The sequence below is a fragment of the Notolepis coatsorum genome (genome assembly GCF_963971535.1).
Source record: "Notolepis coatsorum genome assembly, chromosome: 10".
NCBI lineage: Eukaryota > Metazoa > Chordata > Actinopteri > Aulopiformes > Paralepididae > Notolepis > Notolepis coatsorum.
The window spans coordinates 97823982-97842492 of NC_140174.1; the positions used below are offsets into that span (position 1 = coordinate 97823982).

The 18511-nt window shown below is 47.5% G+C and overlaps 1 protein-coding gene across 1 annotated transcript in view; it reads right to left on the reverse strand.

The window, feature by feature from the left end:
• Positions 1-1457: 1457 nt before the first annotated feature.
• The window catches only part of plekha2 (pleckstrin homology domain containing A2), a 44760-nt gene continuing 27706 nt past the window's right edge, over positions 1458-18511 (reverse strand). The window contains exons 7-12 of the mRNA XM_084322847.1: positions 7635-7721; positions 7456-7524; positions 5401-5471; positions 4928-4991; positions 2742-2819; positions 1458-2241 (exon numbers count right to left, since the gene is read on the reverse strand). Coding sequence (XP_084178973.1) covers positions 1786-2241; positions 2742-2819; positions 4928-4991; positions 5401-5471; positions 7456-7524; positions 7635-7721 — 825 coding nt within the window. The 3' untranslated portion in view covers positions 1458-1785. The remainder of the gene's footprint in view (positions 2242-2741; positions 2820-4927; positions 4992-5400; positions 5472-7455; positions 7525-7634; positions 7722-18511) is intronic.

Consider the following 18511-nt stretch of genomic DNA (forward strand, 5'->3'; position numbering starts at 1 on the left):
CACGCAGATCGGAATCACGGCGCGCCCGTGGGACACTTTTCCGTTTCGGCGAGTTTATTCCACGCTTTCGGCTTTCCTTTTCTAAGCATTTTCGGGGCTACATGTGAATGAGTAAAAGTTGCGGGATGCCCAGATGTACCCACGGTAGAAAGCTCGCGTGGAGCCCATAATAGGCTCAGCGTTTTTAAAATCACGCGAAATTTTCAGGGTCGCGAGCCGACCTTTTCCCCTCGTTTTCGATGATGGAAGTGATTTAGGAAAAGCCTCGGCACGCCGAGAGGTACCCGTGGATTTAATCTCGAGAGGATCGGGGCAATATTCGGCCCGTGGGAGCACTCGCGCTGCTGAGATAAGTGAATAATAATAATAACAACAACAACACTCTTGTTCACTATAGACCACTGCCCAACTCCGCGCTCTCACACTCAGCTCTGCGGAGCGACACAAACAATGTAACCGTTTGGATGCATACATGTAACCTGTAGTAGCATACTGGTTATGGCGAACCTGTCTCGGCGGCTGTAGCGTGGCTGGGGGCCTGGCTGGGCTGTCTGTCTGCCTGGACTCGGAGCTGACCGGGGGGTTGAGGTGGGGAGCTTACTGCCGATGTATTTTCAGTAACGTTAGAGTCAGTATACCTTTGCTGCCTGATGGAACAATGATGTTCTTTTTCGTAGCTTTGCCGTCTCCTGTTTGGCTTTCGCTCTCATCTTGTTTTTCTGAGCACCGCGTCCGCGCGCTTACCGCTGTGTTTTGAATGCTGCCCAGCCTGCCAATGAACATTAGTCAGCCGGCTAGCCCTATCACAGGTGAGCAAATAATTACAACATAGCAGGGAGGGGGGGGGGGGCCCCGCCCTCTGCGCAAGATGCATCCAGCTGCAGCCCCGCAGAACCATACTCCCACTTGCACACTGCGACCTGTTCGTTACGAAATCTAAGAGGATAGCCTACAGTGGGGGCGGGGCCCCCTAAGCTCCGGGGCCCCCCCGCACCGCGGGGGTTGCGGGGGCCTCCGCTACGCCACTGCGGACATCCACTCACGATCAGTCACAGAGCGCTTGTAAAAGACCGATTGGTTAAGGTGTGCCGGTATATATTGTGGTCTGGAACAGTCACACGAGTCTCCCGGAGTAAGAAGACACTGCCAGGTGAGCCGATGCAGACTAGGTGATTCATATTCTAGAGACGGAGGCACACGGCTGGATGTATCAATCAAACCGAATCTATCAAACGGGTCCACGCCGGCCTTACAAACTATGCGTGCTGCTGATGGATTCAAATGCTTTGTAATAATTGTTTTTAAATATTTGCGGCAATTAAAACCTTCAGCTGAGGGTTACGATAAGGTATATCACTGATATGAGCCAAGTGTGTGCACAGTGTACACCGATTTAGAAGTCAGCACAGACCCGTGTGTGCGTTCTGTGAATGTGCCGGAACAAGCTAGTCAATTAATTATTAATATCAACATCATTCAAGTTTAGATTTTTTTTTCTTTTTTTTTTTTAAAAAGGAAGTCGTACAAAAACTCCACCGTCAGACCCTTTCACAGTCCACTCAACACTAACACTGTTGTCTCCTTGATTCATTTCCCACCTGCTACAACTCCAGCAGTTACTACATGAGCCCAGCAGGGGGCGCCGGCGGCAGGCCAGGACGGTGGAGCTGGCCCGCCACGGTGCCACTTAATAGGGTAAAGGGTACCGTTACCAGTCACATTCATCTAAACACAGGCGGCGACATCCCCGTCCAGATTAGCCACCCGGACAAGACTTCATTGGTCCTAAACATCTGTGGTCCGGATGTTGTCATCGTCCAGACTGAAGGGGAAGCAGCGGTCTGTGTGGGGCTGGGGCTGAGACTGGTGCCTCCTGCGCCCGCTTGACAAGCTCGCCGAGGTGGTGGAGGCCTCCGGACCACCGGTGGTGGACGACACCGGGGGGAACGCGCTGAGGCAGGGAGCGGGGGTGGAGAGGGAGTTAGAGGAGGAGGACGTGGAGGAGGAGGAGGTGGAGGAGGAGGACAGAGAGGACAGGGGCGGCAGGGAGCTGAAGGGGCCGTCTTCGTCCTGCGTGCCCAGCACAGAGACCTCCCGTTGGGGCCCGAGGGTCCAGGGCTGCCAGCCTGGAGCTACAGAGCAGGACTTGAGCAGCACGGGTCTCCGGTCTTCACCCTGCTGACCACGGGATGCATTGTTACCCCTTCGAGAGAGAGAGGAGCCACGCAGGAACGAAAAACCCTGCAAAAAGAGACAGTGAGATAGAGACGGATAGATAGAAAGACAGGGGTAGATAGAAAGAGACAGGTAGAGAGAGAGAGAGAGAGAGAGAGAGAGAGAGAAGGCAGAGAAGGCAACACAACAGAAGACACCATCAATATTTGAACCCTTGCACTGAAGCACCATAACTCCATTTTGAAATGTATTGGGACAGACTGTGTATTTGCAGTTGTAAAGTCAATCAAAATCACTTGGGAGTGTGAATGTGATACATCACAAGAAAGCATTCAACCACTACTGCCTTTAACTATGAATGAACACAACACGCTTAATAATAATACAGTTTGAAAACATTGTTCCTTTGAAAACTTAAAAGCGAGTCCTATGGTTCTTCGCCTGAGAGGTACTCATTTATTGTGATGGGGAGCTTTTTATTTCATTCCCTCAGAGCGAAGGACCGCAAAGCCCACGGAGAGGACCAAGAGAGCGCGTGTCTTAGTGGAAGAGAGACAACAGGGTACCTTGCTAGGGCCTCTGAAGTCCTGAATTTTCATCTCAATGTCTCGGATCCAGTCATGCATCTCCTCCGGAGAGTCTGTCTGTAGACACAAACACACCAGGAAGAGGGAAAGTCAAAGTCCATTCTCAAGTAATTCCTCCATCAAGTCAAATGAGAGACACTCAAGTCTTGTGACCCGAGTCCCTATCTCTTTTTCTTTTAGTTTACTTTAGTTTATTATTGGCACAGTTAAAAGAAGCCAAACACACACTGACTTCCAAGAATTGTGCAGCAGAGGTTGAAACCCCCCCAGAGGTGAGAGCAACCTCCCATAAAAAGGAATCAATATTAAAAACATCAACTTGTACAATACAATTCAATTCAATTCAATACAAGGTTATATGACCAGAGAAACAAATTAGGTTTATTTTTGGACATTTTAGTTAAAAAAAACACAAGCACATGCTCTCGCACACAGGCACGTACACATGTGCCCAAATGCATGTGATCACAAATACCCACCCACCCACTGAACGCGCGCGCACACACACACACACACACACACACACACACACACAGCTTTCCTTCAGATCTGAGTAACCCCTGTCCTCCTCTGTCAGCTGTTCTCCCAAGGGGAGGAACAGGATGTTATTGTTGTTATGGTTACAGTTGATTTTGCCCGATTCACAAAAACATACTTTTGTTTGTGAAAACAATTTTGCACACGCTCTCTGCATGGTACACACACATCCTTCTGCTTTCACACAGAGCAGTAGGCTCATTAGGTCTGTATGATACATCTATATTCATTTGCACACTATATTTTATTAGATTTATTTGCACATATACAATTTAAAGAACATAACAGAGAACATATAATTTAAAGACTAGAATAATTGTATATAAACAATGTGCCCACTATAAAAGTGACTAAGTCCTTGATATTGCTTTTCGATTGTAAAATTCTAAGTTTATATTATTAACACTTTGAGTGCCAGCCACGAGAAATCTCGTTATTTCATGCCATGCGTTGAGTGCCAATGACAAGAAATCTCGTTATTTAATCGTTATTGCTTTTATTAGCGATATCCATTCATTTTTCATCAATCTAGCCTCACGTTATCATTGGGACTGTCTATGAGCTCGAACAGGGAAAATACCGCCCCCTATCGTCTCCCGGATGGTAATGCACCCATTGGATTGGACTCAATTGAAATGCATGAAAAAAAAAACGGAATCCACATTTTACTTCTCAGGCATGTAACCTGAGACTATTGGATTCATTGTGGACCCTCAGAGCAGTGTGGATTATCTGTTTCGAGTACCTAACGTTGGATCAATAAACATGCTCGATATTTGGAATGGCGATCAGGAATTGGAATAATCTTTTTGCAGAACATCTGATGTGAGGTAAGGAATCTATGTTACCAGTCTTGGGGTAATCAGATGTTTTTTTCACATATTTTGCAATGTGTCCCATATGTGTGTATGTGCGTGTATGACGTTAGTGCTGACCAGGTCATAGATAATAGATTTTTCAGCCCGCTTCTCTAGCATGCATAAGTCCACATATACTATCGATAATCTAGCATTTATTTGAAAACGATTCATAAATAGGCCTGTATTCCACTAAAGAGCTATTATCACGGAATCTTTTTTTTCTTCTAGTAATTTCCAAAAACTTCCGTTTTTCAAAACGGTATAAAACGGAAATGTACAGATGAAGAAACAATCCGTTTCGTACATGTTGACTGCAAGCAAGTCATTGATAAGCGACGGGCGTATTAGACACATAGCCATAATATAGAATATAGAAATAGCTCTGCGAAAATCATGAAATATCGGAAAATCTGTCCAAAAAGGCTGGTATTCAAGCGATAAATAGTGCGCCCCCTGCTGGCACTCAATGTGTTAAGGAGTTGTCAGTGTTTTCTATTATTATTATATTATTTTTGTGATACAATTTCTATTATTATTATTATTATTATTATTATTATTATTATTATTATTATTATTATTATTATTATTGTTATTAATATTATTAATAATAATAACTATGACTTTCTTCTTGATGCAAGTACAGTCTGGTGTGTGTGTATGTGGGGGACGGGACATTACACTGCACTGTACTTGTACTTCTATATGACAAATAAACCTTGAACTTGACTCTAGCTTCTTATTGGTTGTGGTGACGGGAGGGAAGTGCACCTGAACGTAGAAGGTCCTGGAGCCGGTGATGATCTCAAACAGGTTGTCTCTCGTCAACAGGTCCCTGGCAGAAACAGATAAGGTTAACGATTAACGATCTGATTAACAAACAGAGGAGAGGAGGAGAGCGACAGAGAGAGACAGCACAGCAGAATTGGAAGTGAAACTCCACTCGATACTCAACGATACTTTCTTTTTTCTTTTTAGAAGATAATCACTAATAGGCCTATTAGTCATTAAAGTTAGACAGACGTGTGAAATTAGAGAGAGGGAGAGAGAGATAGACAGAGATAGAGATAGAGAGTGAGAGAAAGAGACAGAGAGAGTGAGACAGAGAGTGAAATATAGAGTGAGACAGAGATGGAGAGTGAAAGAGAGAGAGACAGAGAGAGTGAGACAGAGATAGAGAGTGAAAGAGAGAGAGAGAGAGACAGAAAGACAGAAACAGTGATTGAGTGAGTTTGTAGACTCACCCAGATTTGACCAGACACTCGTGGACCTTCTGAACGTCCCTCAGAGGAATAGCTCTCAGAGGGTCCTTGTCCTAAAACATACAGGTAAAAAAGAACTTCACACATTAACACAATCGGGGCCATTGGGGCCCGTCTAATCTCACTCTATGAGGCCAGCTTTTCATTACAAGGTTTCACTATGTGTGAGGTTGTTTGGAGAGCTAAATCTATATTTTATATTATTGCTATGTGTCCATTGTCAATTGACAGTATAAACCTTCCCTTCAATATTCCATAAAGAAATAATTTTTTCATCAATACGTTCCCATTTTATAGCGTTGTGAATATGAAGTTATATCGGATTGGTCTAGGGTAATTCCTGCAAAGCTTATAGGGCGCTAAGCTAATAACGTTAATGGCGTTTCGGCCCTACACAAGCTAGAGTTAAAAATCTAAATGCATATGATCTGTATCATGGTCCACCATGAATGCATGAAAGGGGGGAGGGGGAAGTCGTTTCTGATTATTGATTACCAATAACGGCATTCGTTATTACAACAACATACGCTGATCCGGGGGTTGGCTATGAGAACAAGGCCTGATCAAGCTGAAATTGACGTCAAATCGCTCTTACCTGTGGCCAGTTGGATTCCAAAAAGAATTTCCCAGTTATTGATCGCCATCTGGTAGACCGATATGTCCATTGGCTGATGCTATATTCCTTTACTGCATACTGAATTCGGCGTCGCAATAAGTATTCCAGGCGATTGGTTGAAGCCATAGCTTCAGGCAAACAGAAAAGTTAACCCGGAATGAAAAAAAAGTGACACCCGGTCTGCAACAGGGAAAACTGCATTATCGAGACAGTGCCAATACCAGGATCTGGCCGGTACTGCACTTTCGGAGTCCGGATATGCCGTTTCCATCCAACATACAGCTCCGTGACATTGAGTAGGATATTAAAATGGAATACAAGCAAAAACGAGTCCAATAACGTATAAATACGTGGTTGGCCTCCAACGGTCGGATCTCAATAACGTATATATACGTGGTTGGCCCCGAAACGGTTAACACTTTCAGCGCCAGCTATTATCCTTATCCCTGTAGCTAATGCGCCAGCTTTCCATAGCCTATTTTCACTGTGGGTCACTATGTTTGGAGAGCTATATCTATATTCTATATTATAGCTATGGAGACAATACTATGGTCATTTGACATTAACTATCTCCCGTCCAACTTGCAAAAAAGAGATAATACGTATACGTTTGTGCGTTATCCCGTGGTGAATATTGTATAGTTTAGGAGTGATCTGGGCTAATTCCTGAAAAGCTCAGTTATAGGGCGCTATGTGAATTTGACTAAAGTCGTTGGCGTTTCTCGCCTGGACACGCTACTATTTCCAATTCAAAGGTATATAATAGGTATTATGTTTCATCATGTTTTTTGATGCTCTGATCGTCATCAACGGCATTCGTTTTGAACACCACACACGCTGATCAGCTGGATCGATATGAAATCATTGTAGAATCAAGGTGGAATTGACGTCAGATAGTCCTTACCTTTGATCGGGGGTATCCCAAAAAGAATATTCCAATTGTCTGATCGCGTCCCCGACATAATCCGGCACAACACATGCATCGAGGGCAGGGACGCGTTCCAATGTGATCGGGTGAACCGCTAGGCTTGCCTGGACCAAAATTCTGCGCACGGAAGGGTTTAGATGCAACACACGGTGTGAAATAAGGTTTAAAAGGGTGGGCAATACTGCCACCTAGCAGGATGCGGCCGGTATTGCACTCTCGGAATATCAGAATGATTTCCTATGGTAACACAGAGGTCCGTGAACCTGTAATGAATAAAAAAAATTAATAAAAGAAAAAAAGGATCTAAAAACGAGTTTACTCGTCCTTGGCGCTCAACGCATGGCGGCCAAAAACGAGTTAACTCGTCCTTGGCGCTGAATGTGTTAACCTAGACACGCAAACACACACACACACACACACACAGAGACCGCCGTCACAAACACCTACGACAGCGAGGGAGAGAGGAAACAGAAAAGCATAACAGTGACCTCACCGTCTCACACTTGTAGTAACTGACAGCGTTGTTATCCAGGGTGAAGAAACGTCTCTTCCAGCTCTTCCTCTGAAAACATACACAGACAATCAGACAATCGTAAGATTTTATCGACCAGTTGATGTCAGTGTGTGTGTGTGTGTGTGTGTGTGTGTGTGAGTGTGTGAGTATGTACTCACCACATTGCCCTGTTTGACGCAGTAACCACACCTCAGCACACCTGGCCTGTTGCCCTTCCTCTCTCTGAACTCCTCCTCTGCCTCATTCTGAAACACATTTATATCACAATATCATCATCATCATCATCAGAATTATACTAATCTGTTCAAATTAACAGTCGTATTCACCTGCATTTAAAGGTGACATGCATTATAAATTGCTTTTTTCAGTGTCTAGCATTGTATTATAGTAATAGTAGTTAGTATCAATGTGTCTGTGTCTCTAAATACCATGGGCTAGATCCACAAAGAATGGATTGCACGGAGCAAGTTGCATCCTTACTTACAATTCATTATGAATTGAAGATGGGGGACCCTGATGTAAACAAGACAAAAGTCTTTCTCTGGTCTGCATCCCCTTAACAAGTGTGTGTATTGAGCCGTACTGTATTGTACCCATTCTGCAATCTGTTAATAAAATTTCCATTCAATCAATCACCGTGCAGATTGATTGATTGAATGAAAGTTTTATTTACAGATTGCAGAATGGGTACAATACAGTATGGCTCAATACACACAATTGTTAAGGGGATGCAGACCAGAGAAAGACTTTTGTCTTGTTTACATCAGGGTCCCCCATTTTCAATTCATAATGAATTGTAAGTAAGGGTGCAACTTGCTCAGTGCAATCCATTCTTTGTGGATCTAGCCCCATATTAGCGGGTTTTCTCTCATTCATGTCCGACCATTTCCTGCTCGAGTTAATTAGGTAATTCTGATTTGACTCGCATCGTGACGTAACGAGGCGAGGATGGAGTGGATAGTGATCCGATTGGCTCTGTGGTTGTAGCGCATAGTGTAACCCAGTGTACTGTACCCAGTGTACTGATGTATGCTGATGATACGGTGATCTTTACACACGGTAAAACCACAGAAGAGGTTGCAACAAAATTGTCTAATGTCATGGTGAATGTCACATCCTGGCTTAAGAACAGCCGTTTACAATTGAATGTCTCTAAGACTGTCTGTATGTTCTTCTCCAAGGGCCACAGAGAAGTTGCAGAGCAGGATATCTTCATCTCCGGTCAGAAATTACAGGTAGTATCAGAATATAAGTATTTAGGATTACACGTAGACCCAAACCTTAGCTTCAAAAATCACATAAAAAAAGTCTGCAATAAGGTAAAGTTCAGCCTATCAAACTTCAGGTACATAAGAAACTTCCTTTCAACCGAAGCAGCAAAGCTATATTTTCATTCAATGGTTCTTTCCCACATCACATACTGTTTGATAACCTGGTCCAATTCACATTCCACCATTTTTTTTTGATCAAATCTTTTTTATTTTCATTTTTCAAATAAGAAACAACACAACTCACAACACAATAATAACAATAATACATAAAAGACATCCAAGAACATAAACTAACACAACAATGATTAGACAATAAATTAGACAGATTATACATTTACATACATAACCAGTCAAAATAAGTTGTCACAAGGTAAAAGGAAAATAAAATATTTACTATAAAACGGGCTTCCCGAGCCCCCTCCACCTCCAGGCCCGGCAGCCGCAAGCCACAACCCCGGAGGGACCACAGCCCGGCCCCCCGCGAGCCAAAGCACCACGCCTCTTTAGTGCCTCAACCCGCAGAGACCCCGAACCACGCCCCCCCCCCCCCCCCAGTCCAAGCCCACGACCACCAGACCCAGTCAGAAGGAGTCAGAAAATATACATAGGAAACCAAAGAATGAAAAATAATAAATAAAACCAAAACAAAAAGCACCAACATACATGAATACTCGCTCGTTTTATGGCGATTAGTACGTGCTTTCTGTGTGTCATGCCAAATCTGGATCACATGTGTGATCAAAGGGCCAAATCGTAACTTGCATTGCTTAATTGAAATGTTGGTATACACGATATCTTGAAGTCTATGTGGGGACACCATCTTCTCCTCCAATGGTCGCCAGGACACGGCTGCTTGAGCGTCAAACCAAGTGACAAAAGGTCTCAAAGAGTAAGCTTGAAAATAATACTTGAAGTCTGGAAATGCTAAACCCCCGTCGAGTTTACTCCTCTGTGCAGTGGATCTCTTTAAGCGTGGGTGTAACTGAGGGGTACAATTCCCTGACTGTATTACTAGATATGATACTTACTACCACTACCTTTGTACTTAATATTCGGCCACCCAGTACACGGCATAAATATATTATCATGAACACTCTCACGTAGATGAAACGGATCCAACACAAATGTACGAATTAGAAACAAGTCTTTATTGCCTACACAGCGATGGTGTGTAGACTAAACACTTAATCACTTAATTACATTTATGAATTGAAATAGTATGCACTTTTATGGCAAGGAGTATTCGTCGGTATATCAATAGATAATGTCCAATCTCTGAAGGCGCAGGTGGTAAATATACGACCTGGAATAGTTAAGGAATAACAGCAATGATACTTTAATGATTATAGGCTGGATACACTAGAGGGGGTTAATCCGGTCGCTTGTAAGCCGACAGGAGTAGGAGGGGGGGGGGGGGGGTAAAATCCAGCTGCCTCGTCCGGCCAAGGGTATCCCAGGAGAACACACTGTAGTGCCGTTCAATGCGCCGGCGATCCTTGGACCACAGATGAAAGCAGGTGGACTCTTTGTGGGCCGGCTCTCTCCGGTCCACGGGGGAGAGATGTGGAGAGACCTCGTCTTGCAGAGCGTCTCCTCACCTTGCGACCTCTCCAGGGGGGGGGGGTTCCAACACACGGTAGTGTCGGGGGTCTTTATCCATAGAATAATCAAAGTATCCAAAGCATAATCCGTGCCTGGGAAGGCGGGCTGTCGTCGGTAGAATAATCCGGTATACAGGTCCACTCGCTCGTCGGCTCTGGGGCTCCTCGGGTGCAGCTTCACATAGGGTCAACCACCCTGGGTAAGCAGCCAGTTCTCTGCCCGAAACGATGGGGTACTGACTACGGTAGTATTCTCACCGCACGAAGCACTATATATTAACAGACTATTATTAGCTTAATAGACTACGTCCAACTCGACGATATAGTGCCAAATATGACTATTCAAATATTAATATACACGATGTCTCAATACCGATGGTAGGCGAACTTGGCCTTACTCCCACACGTGGCATCGCGGGGAGGCTTTACGTCTGTGACTCTATTGGAGGGTAAGAAACTGGACTGAAAAGAAAGTCCTACTTTAGTAGCGCAGTATATATACGCACTATGAACAAATAGTCACATTAGTGGTGCGGTAGCCAAATTCCTACGCGGAACTAGGACTTGTTCGTACATGTCGAGCGGTACGTTTGAACTGGGTCTGAGGGGTATGGCAGCCTGGCACCAAGGTCTCGACCGATAGTAGAATGGAGACTATTATGGGATGTTCAGTAGGCTAGAATGGATATTCAATGCATATTGTACAAGGAATATACAAGGGATATCAGGGAATATTAGAGAATATACAAATACAATTAAAGATATATATATAAATAAATATATATATTCGGTTTAATCTGGCCCTTCACAACAGCCACCCCCTGAATAGGTCCCGGACCTAATCAGTTAAACGGAGACAGATTAATCGCGTTGTCTATTTACACATAAGGGTTTGCTGTAGGGGTCAGTCAACTTCACAAAGTCATAGGGTTGTAGGGTCATGGTCATCATCGATTGTGTCTGGGAGTCGAGGCAGTTCTATGAGCCTTGCCACGGGACGGGTGTAAGTGCGACCCTGGACGAGCACTTCAGCTGCTCGGACCTTGCCGTCGGCACCGGTGATCACTTTGCTTACGCGGCCGGCCGGCCACATAGCTCTGGGCAGTGATTGATCAATAATCATGACGACTGTTCCTTCTGTCAAATTGTCTCTCTCCTTTACCCACTTCTGGCGGGTCTGTAGAGACGGTAGGTAGTGCAGTAGGAAACTGTTCCAAAACTTGTCGGCTAATACTTGGCTGTACCTCCACATTCGTCGGCCGTTCGCTTCTTCAGGCCGGTACATTGTCTGGGGTAATGCAGGATCTAGCCGCCCCATCAGGAGTGTGTTGGGGTCTCTGCGTAGGCGACCACCCACTCTGATGAGGGTGTGAGCGTCGCTCTCGGGGGCCAGGTGAATTAATCTGCTGTCGGATGGGACGGGCTTTCCTCCCTGTAGACAGGCCAATTCATCGGGGAACGAGTCTCTCTGGGCTCGCTGCAGTAGAAGCAATTCTGCTTCCTCGTAGTTAGCTGCTGACATATCAGCGGGGGACTTGCACTCCGGGTGGTACCGCAGGAATGTTCTTTGTTGTGCACTCTCTATGGACGTGCAATCGTTTATGTTAGGGTCGGTGGAGGCTACGGTGCTCAATCCACAGAACACAGACTTCTTAATTTCCACCTCCTCTGGACTGGCTTCCCTCGGGATAGGCATGGGCCACTGTCCTTCCGGGAGTCTTAGGAATGCGGGGCCGTCACTGTAGACATTGCGACGGGTGAGGTCATCCAGGGGCATCCCCCGGGTGATGACGTCAGCTGGGTTCTGTTTTGTATCAACGTAGCGCCACTCTGTTTCTCCGGTTAACTCTTCGGTTAAGTCTTGAATCTCGGTGACTCTGACTCCCACGAAGACTTTGTACTTGCATGAGTCCGATTTGATCCAGGCGAGTACCGTCGTGGAATCTGACCACGGGATTGTTCTAGACACCGGTATGGTGAGCTCACGTTGGATGAGCGTGGCTAGGTGCGCTCCGGCTAGGGCTGCGCAGAGCTCTAGACGTGGGATAGATTGTTGCTTGCGTGGGGCTACTCTCGAGCGGGCGAGGACAAATGCTGTGTAGATCTCTCCCCCTTGGTCTTGGGCCCGCAAGTAGGCTACTGATCCGTATGCGACCTCTGAGGCGTCACTGAAGACGTGCAAGTCCATTTTACATGTCTCTGGCCTCACCGTGGGTGGGAAGTAGCTTCGGCGCATATTAACGCCTGGGAGTGAGTGGAGCTCCATCTCCCACTCTCTCCAGGTGGATGCAAGGTGTGCGGGAATGGGGTCGTCCCAGCCCTGGTCCTTGTCCCACAATGCTCGTACAATCATTTTTGCCCTGGTGGTGTACGGTAGAATACATCCTAGCGGGTCATATTGTCGAGCGAGTGTTGTGTACACACTCCGTCTGGTGGTCGGCGCCGCCGCCGGCCTTCCCTGCTCCGTAGTCAGGGGCTTGTGTCTGTAGTGAAGCGAATCTGTTTTGAATCGCCACACCAATCCCAGGGTCATCTCCTGGGCTTCTCCCGGGATTGTAGCCATCCAGGTCTCGCTGCTGGCTGCCTTGTCCTCGGAGGAGAGGCTGCGCAGTACTTGCGGATCGCTGCTGGCCCACTGCCTGAGATCAAAGCCGCCTTTGATCAATGAGGCGCGGAGTTTAATCAGGAGAGCCTCGGCTTCTTCCTGGGTTGAAAGGCTTTGTAGACAGTTGTCTACGTAGAAGCTGTTCTTTACGCTGTGTCGGACCTCTTCGTCCGCTGCTGGGTCCTCTGCTACATGTTTCTGTAGTGCAAATGTCGCACAGCAGGGGCTGCACGTAGTTCCGAAGGGGAGGACTTCCCATTGGTAGATGGCTGGGTGCTCATCTCCTGGCTTCTCTCTCCATAGGAACCGTAACAGGGGCTTGTCCGCCTCTACTAATCTCACCTGCAGGAACATTCCTTTAATGTCCCCGCTGATGGCCACCTTTTCCTGGCGGAAGCGGAGTAGAACGCCGAGTAGGGAGGGGCCGAGTGTGGGACCGGGCAGTAACTCTTTATTCAGATTTTGGGATCCGATCTGGTAGCTGCAGTTAAATACTATGCGGTCTTTACCGTTGTGATGGACCTTGTGGTGGGGCACGTACCACGATTCAGTGGTTTGGTCAGCCTCTTTAATGTCCATCTTTGTGACGTGTCCCGCTGTGATGAGCTTCTCAATCTCAGCGCGGTATACACTCTCTTGGGCGGGGTTCTTGGCTAAGCGCCGCTCCGTGTTCAGCAGGTACCGTTCTATGGCGTCTGTCTTGGCGTGGAAAGTAGGCATTCCTTCTCGCCGCAGGAGTGGCGTGGCGTATCTCAACACGCCGTTGACCGGGACTCTCTTGGTCCCTGTCTCGAGGAGGTGAATGGCGTAAATGTCATCTTTAGAGCGAATGTCTTTCTTTCCATTCTTAAAGGGCATTTGTTCCAAGCTCCATAGCCGCTCTACGTGTTGCAGGAGTGCGGTTTCTCCCTCTGTGACTCGGGAGTGGAGACATCTAGTGGCTGTACTTCGGTTGAGAGATTTGGCGAGCGGGCCTTGGAGAGTCCATCCCAAACGGGTCTCGACTGCTGCAGGACAGCCTCGGGGTCCGGTATGAACCCGGTCTATCGGGACAATGAGGTCTGCATGGTCGGAGCCTATCAACAGGGTCGGCATAGCATTGTCTATGAGCGGGATCGGTAACTTGCGCAGATGTGCATATTTCTCCATCAGCTTGGCGACGGGGTATGTGTACCGCGACAGTCCTATTTCTTGGCTGGTGAAAGCGTCTGCAATCTGGTACCGTCGCTCAGGCTGGCCGCTTGCTGCGATAGAGAATGAGACATTCTCGCCCTTTATCGTCTTCAAATCTCGTCTTATTGTCCGAATTGTCATTTGGGTTTCGCTTCCCCGCAGCCCTAGCTGGGCCGCAGCGGAGGCGAGCAGCAGGGTCTTCTCTGACCCGTCATCGAGGACGGCGTAAGTGTCCAGGACTTTATTCTGGTAGCTTAGTGTCACACGCACTACTTTTAGGAGTACTCAGGCTCCACTGCTGCTGGCGGGATCGATGTACATGACGCTCGCTTTGCGGCTGGATGGTGCAGGTGAAGGGCGCCGTCTGTTACTGTCGTGAAGTATGTCCAGATGGGCTCCATCGCACTTGGTGCACCTTTTCTTTAAGCGGCATTCGGCTGCCATGTGTGAGCGCGCACAGCGAAAACAGCGCTTGTTGGACTTTATCCATTGACCTGCTTCCTCCGCGTTCAGCTTGGGGAAAGAGTCACATTGCGCTAGCCAGTGTTCTTTCTCACAGTAGGGGCACACTATCTTCCACTTCTCCGTTCTGGAGGGGGTACTGTGGCTCCTGCTGCTCGGTACTGACTCCGATTGGTGCATCACAGTCACCGATCTTCTTCCATCATTTAGTCGTCTGGTTCCTTCTCTGGAGCCAGGGGTGCTCCGTCCGAATGTATCTAGCCGTAGGCTGCTGACTTCTCTCGCCAGGAAGTCTGCTAGATCGAGGAGGTTCGGTTCGGGGCCATTCGGGTCTCTGTGGTCCCTCTGCCGCCTAAAGCGCTCCTGACGAGCGGGCGGCAGCTTCTCCAGGATCCTTTCCACATTTGAGTTGGCGTAAAGTTCATACTTCCCCTTCTCTCTTTGCGCTCCCAACATCCCTACCAGGGACTGCACTCTGATGGACAGGTCGTCCAGTGCTCGATTGTCTATTGCTGGGGGTAAGCGGTCGATGTGTCGGATCTCCTGGATCACGTAATCCCATATGCGCCCATACCTCTGGTCCAATGCTACCAGCGCTGCTGTGTATGGGGTGGTGGAAGTCGCGTAGGCGAGCGCTATATTATGTGCGCGGGGCACCTTTAAGTGCTGCAGTAGGATGGCGTATTTGTGGCGTTCATCCAATACATCCACCAACATGGTCTCCAGACACATGCGGAGTTCTGTATACTGGGCCCGGTTCTCTTGGGTGAAGTCGGGTACCATAGGCGTGCCAATGTATGACGCTGACTGTGGATACATCGGCGAGCGTTGGGGGAGAGGCCTCCTAGGCGAGTCTCCTCCCGCTCCTTGGTATGGGCTGGTACCGGCAGTGTACCATGGCCCGCTTGTCCAGGTGCTGTTCCTCGGTGCGGGTCGTGCGTCGTGCTCACCCGTGTATAGAGTCGGGGGTCTGTAGCGCAGCTCCGCGGGAGTATAGCCTGGGCTGTACCGGACCTCCTGGTCCGGTAGAGTACTGTGCTGTCTTCGGGCGCGGTTCTCCTCCTCTTCCTCTTCGTCTTCAGTTAGGTCATCCAGTGCTTGTAGTCTCTGGTTTAGCCTCTCCACAGGATATGCTGCTCCTTCCCGGTTGCTAGGTCTCGCTTGGACCGGTGGGGGGAGGTGGTCTGTGGGGGGTATAGACCTCGTCTGTTGGTCAAGTTCAGGGTTGTTTACTCGGCTAGGGGATGCCGCCCTGGAGGTGTGTCTAGACGAGTTCCTGGAGCCTCTGGCGGAGGGAGAGGGTGTTGTCCGTCTGATCAGCTGTTCTATTAGTTGCGCTTGCTGTCTGTCGCGCTCTGCGTCCCGTAGAGCACCAGCAGCTGCTCGCTGGCTGTCTGCTCGGTCTCGGGCCACATTCTCTTCCATCTGAATGCGTCTTATTTCCAGGCGTATGTGCTCTTCTTCGCTCCGTTGCTGTATCTGCAATCGATCGCGTTCACCCTGGAGTCTATCGCGTTCAGTAGAGGCTTTCAGGCTGACGAGGAATGCCTGCTGTAGGGTCCTCTCTGCCTCGCTGGGAGAAGGCGGTTGTATAGGGGAGCCTTCCCTCGGGGTACTCCTTGCGGAGCCTTGGAGCTCTATCTCCACGGTGCTCTCCCCGTCTTCTTCCGTGCCGAGTTCTCTCTCGGTAGCGTTGTATTCCTCCCGGGACTCATCGGGGACTACTTCTTCAGTACTGGCGGGGTGTGAAGTCATGTCTGGTTCCCACTGGTCCCCACCGTGAACTTGGTCAGTTACATTAGAGCCCGTAGGGGCCTCTATGGTCGGGGTAGTCTGGGCGTTGGGGTTAGACATACTTTTACTTTCTAGTTTTACCGTGTTTACTGTTAGTAGAAGACTAGGTTGTTGACTGACAGCGTAAGCCTCTAAGTACTGAGGGAGCCGTCGTTCGCGCTGCGGGCGTTGGTTAGGAGGATCGTTTCGTGGAGTGTTCATCATAGGCCATTTCAATATTAATAACACTATATTAATATTACACTAATTACCCTCCGGCTCGAAGGACCAATTGTAACTGAGGGGTACAATTCCCTGACTGTATTACTAGATATGATACTTACTACCACTACCTTTGTACTTAATATTCGGCCACCCAGTACACGGCATAAATATATTATCATGAACACTCTCACGTAGATGAAACGGATCCAACACAAATGTACGAATTAGAAACAAGTCTTTATTGCCTACACAGCGATGGTGTGTAGACTAAACACTTAATCACTTAATTACATTTATGAATTGAAATAGTATGCACTTTTATGGCAAGGAGTATTCGTCGGTATATCAATAGATAATGTCCAATCTCTGAAGGCGCAGGTGGTAAATATACGACCTGGAATAGTTAAGGAATAACAGCAATGATACTTTAATGATTATAGGCTGGATACACTAGAGGGGGTTAATCCGGTCGCTTGTAAGCCGACAGGAGTAGGAGGGGGGGGGGGGTAGAATCCAGCTGCCTCGTCCGGCCAAGGGTATCCCAGGAGAACACACTGTAGTGCCGTTCAATGCGCCGGCGATCCTTGGACCACAGATGAAAGCAGGTGGACTCTTTGTGGGCCGGCTCTCTCCGGTCCACGGGGGAGAGATGTGGAGAGACCTCGTCTTGCAGAGCGTCTCCTCACCTTGCGACCTCTCCAGGGGGGGGGGTTCCAACACACGGTAGTGTCGGGGGTCTTTATCCATAGAATAATCAAAGTATCCAAAGCATAATCCGTGCCTGGGAAGGCGGGCTGTCGTCGGTAGAATAATCCGGTATACAGGTCCACTCGCTCGTCGGCTCTGGGGCTCCTCGGGTGCAGCTTCACATAGGGTCAACCACCCTGGGTAAGCAGCCAGTTCTCTGCCCGAAACGATGGGGTACTGACTACGGTAGTATTCTCACCGCACGAAGCACTATATATTAACAGACTATTATTAGCTTAATAGACTACGTCCAACTCGACGATATAGTGCCAAATATGACTATTCAAATATTAATATACACGATGTCTCAATACCGATGGTAGGCGAACTTGGCCTTACTCCCACACGTGGCATCGCGGGGAGGCTTTACGTCTGTGACTCTATTGGAGGGTAAGAAACTGGACTGAAAAGAAAGTCCTACTTTAGTAGCGCAGTATATATACGCACTATGAACAAATAGTCCCATTAGTGGTGCGGTAGCCAAATTCCTACGCGGAACTAGGACTTGTTCGTACATGTCGAGCGGTACGTTTGAACTGGGTCTGAGGGGTATGGCAGCCTGGCACCAAGGTCTCGACCGATAGTAGAATGGAGACTATTATGGGATGTTCAGTAGGCTAGAATGGATATTCAATGCATATTGTACAAGGAATATACAAGGGATATCAGGGAATATTAGAGAATATACAAATACAATTAAAGATATATATATAAATAAATATATATATTCGGTTTAATCTGGCCCTTCACAACAGTGGGCGTTTGTTATTCCAGACAAATTTATATGCAGCAGAGTGCAGTTTTTGCCAGTAACCAACAGGGGGAGACAACAGTAGCATGGAGCTGATAAAATTTATTCTGGGTAAAACATTCATCTTAATTATTGAGGCACGGGCCTGTAATGAGTTTTTTTATTTGGACCACCTGTCAAAATCTTTTGTAATCCTGTCACCCAAGCTGGAGTAGTTATACTTTACTGTCTGGTTAATAGTTGGTAATATTTCAATCCCAAGGCATTTAAAGTGCTCTACCATGAGTATGTTTGCTGGAAGGATGGTTGCCTTCGCAGTCTCGTTGAGTGGAAGGAAGGCTGATTTTGGCCAGTTGATCTTAAATCCAGATAGACTGCCAAAGTCATCTATTACTTGGAGAAGATAGGGCAGAGAGACGGCTGGGTT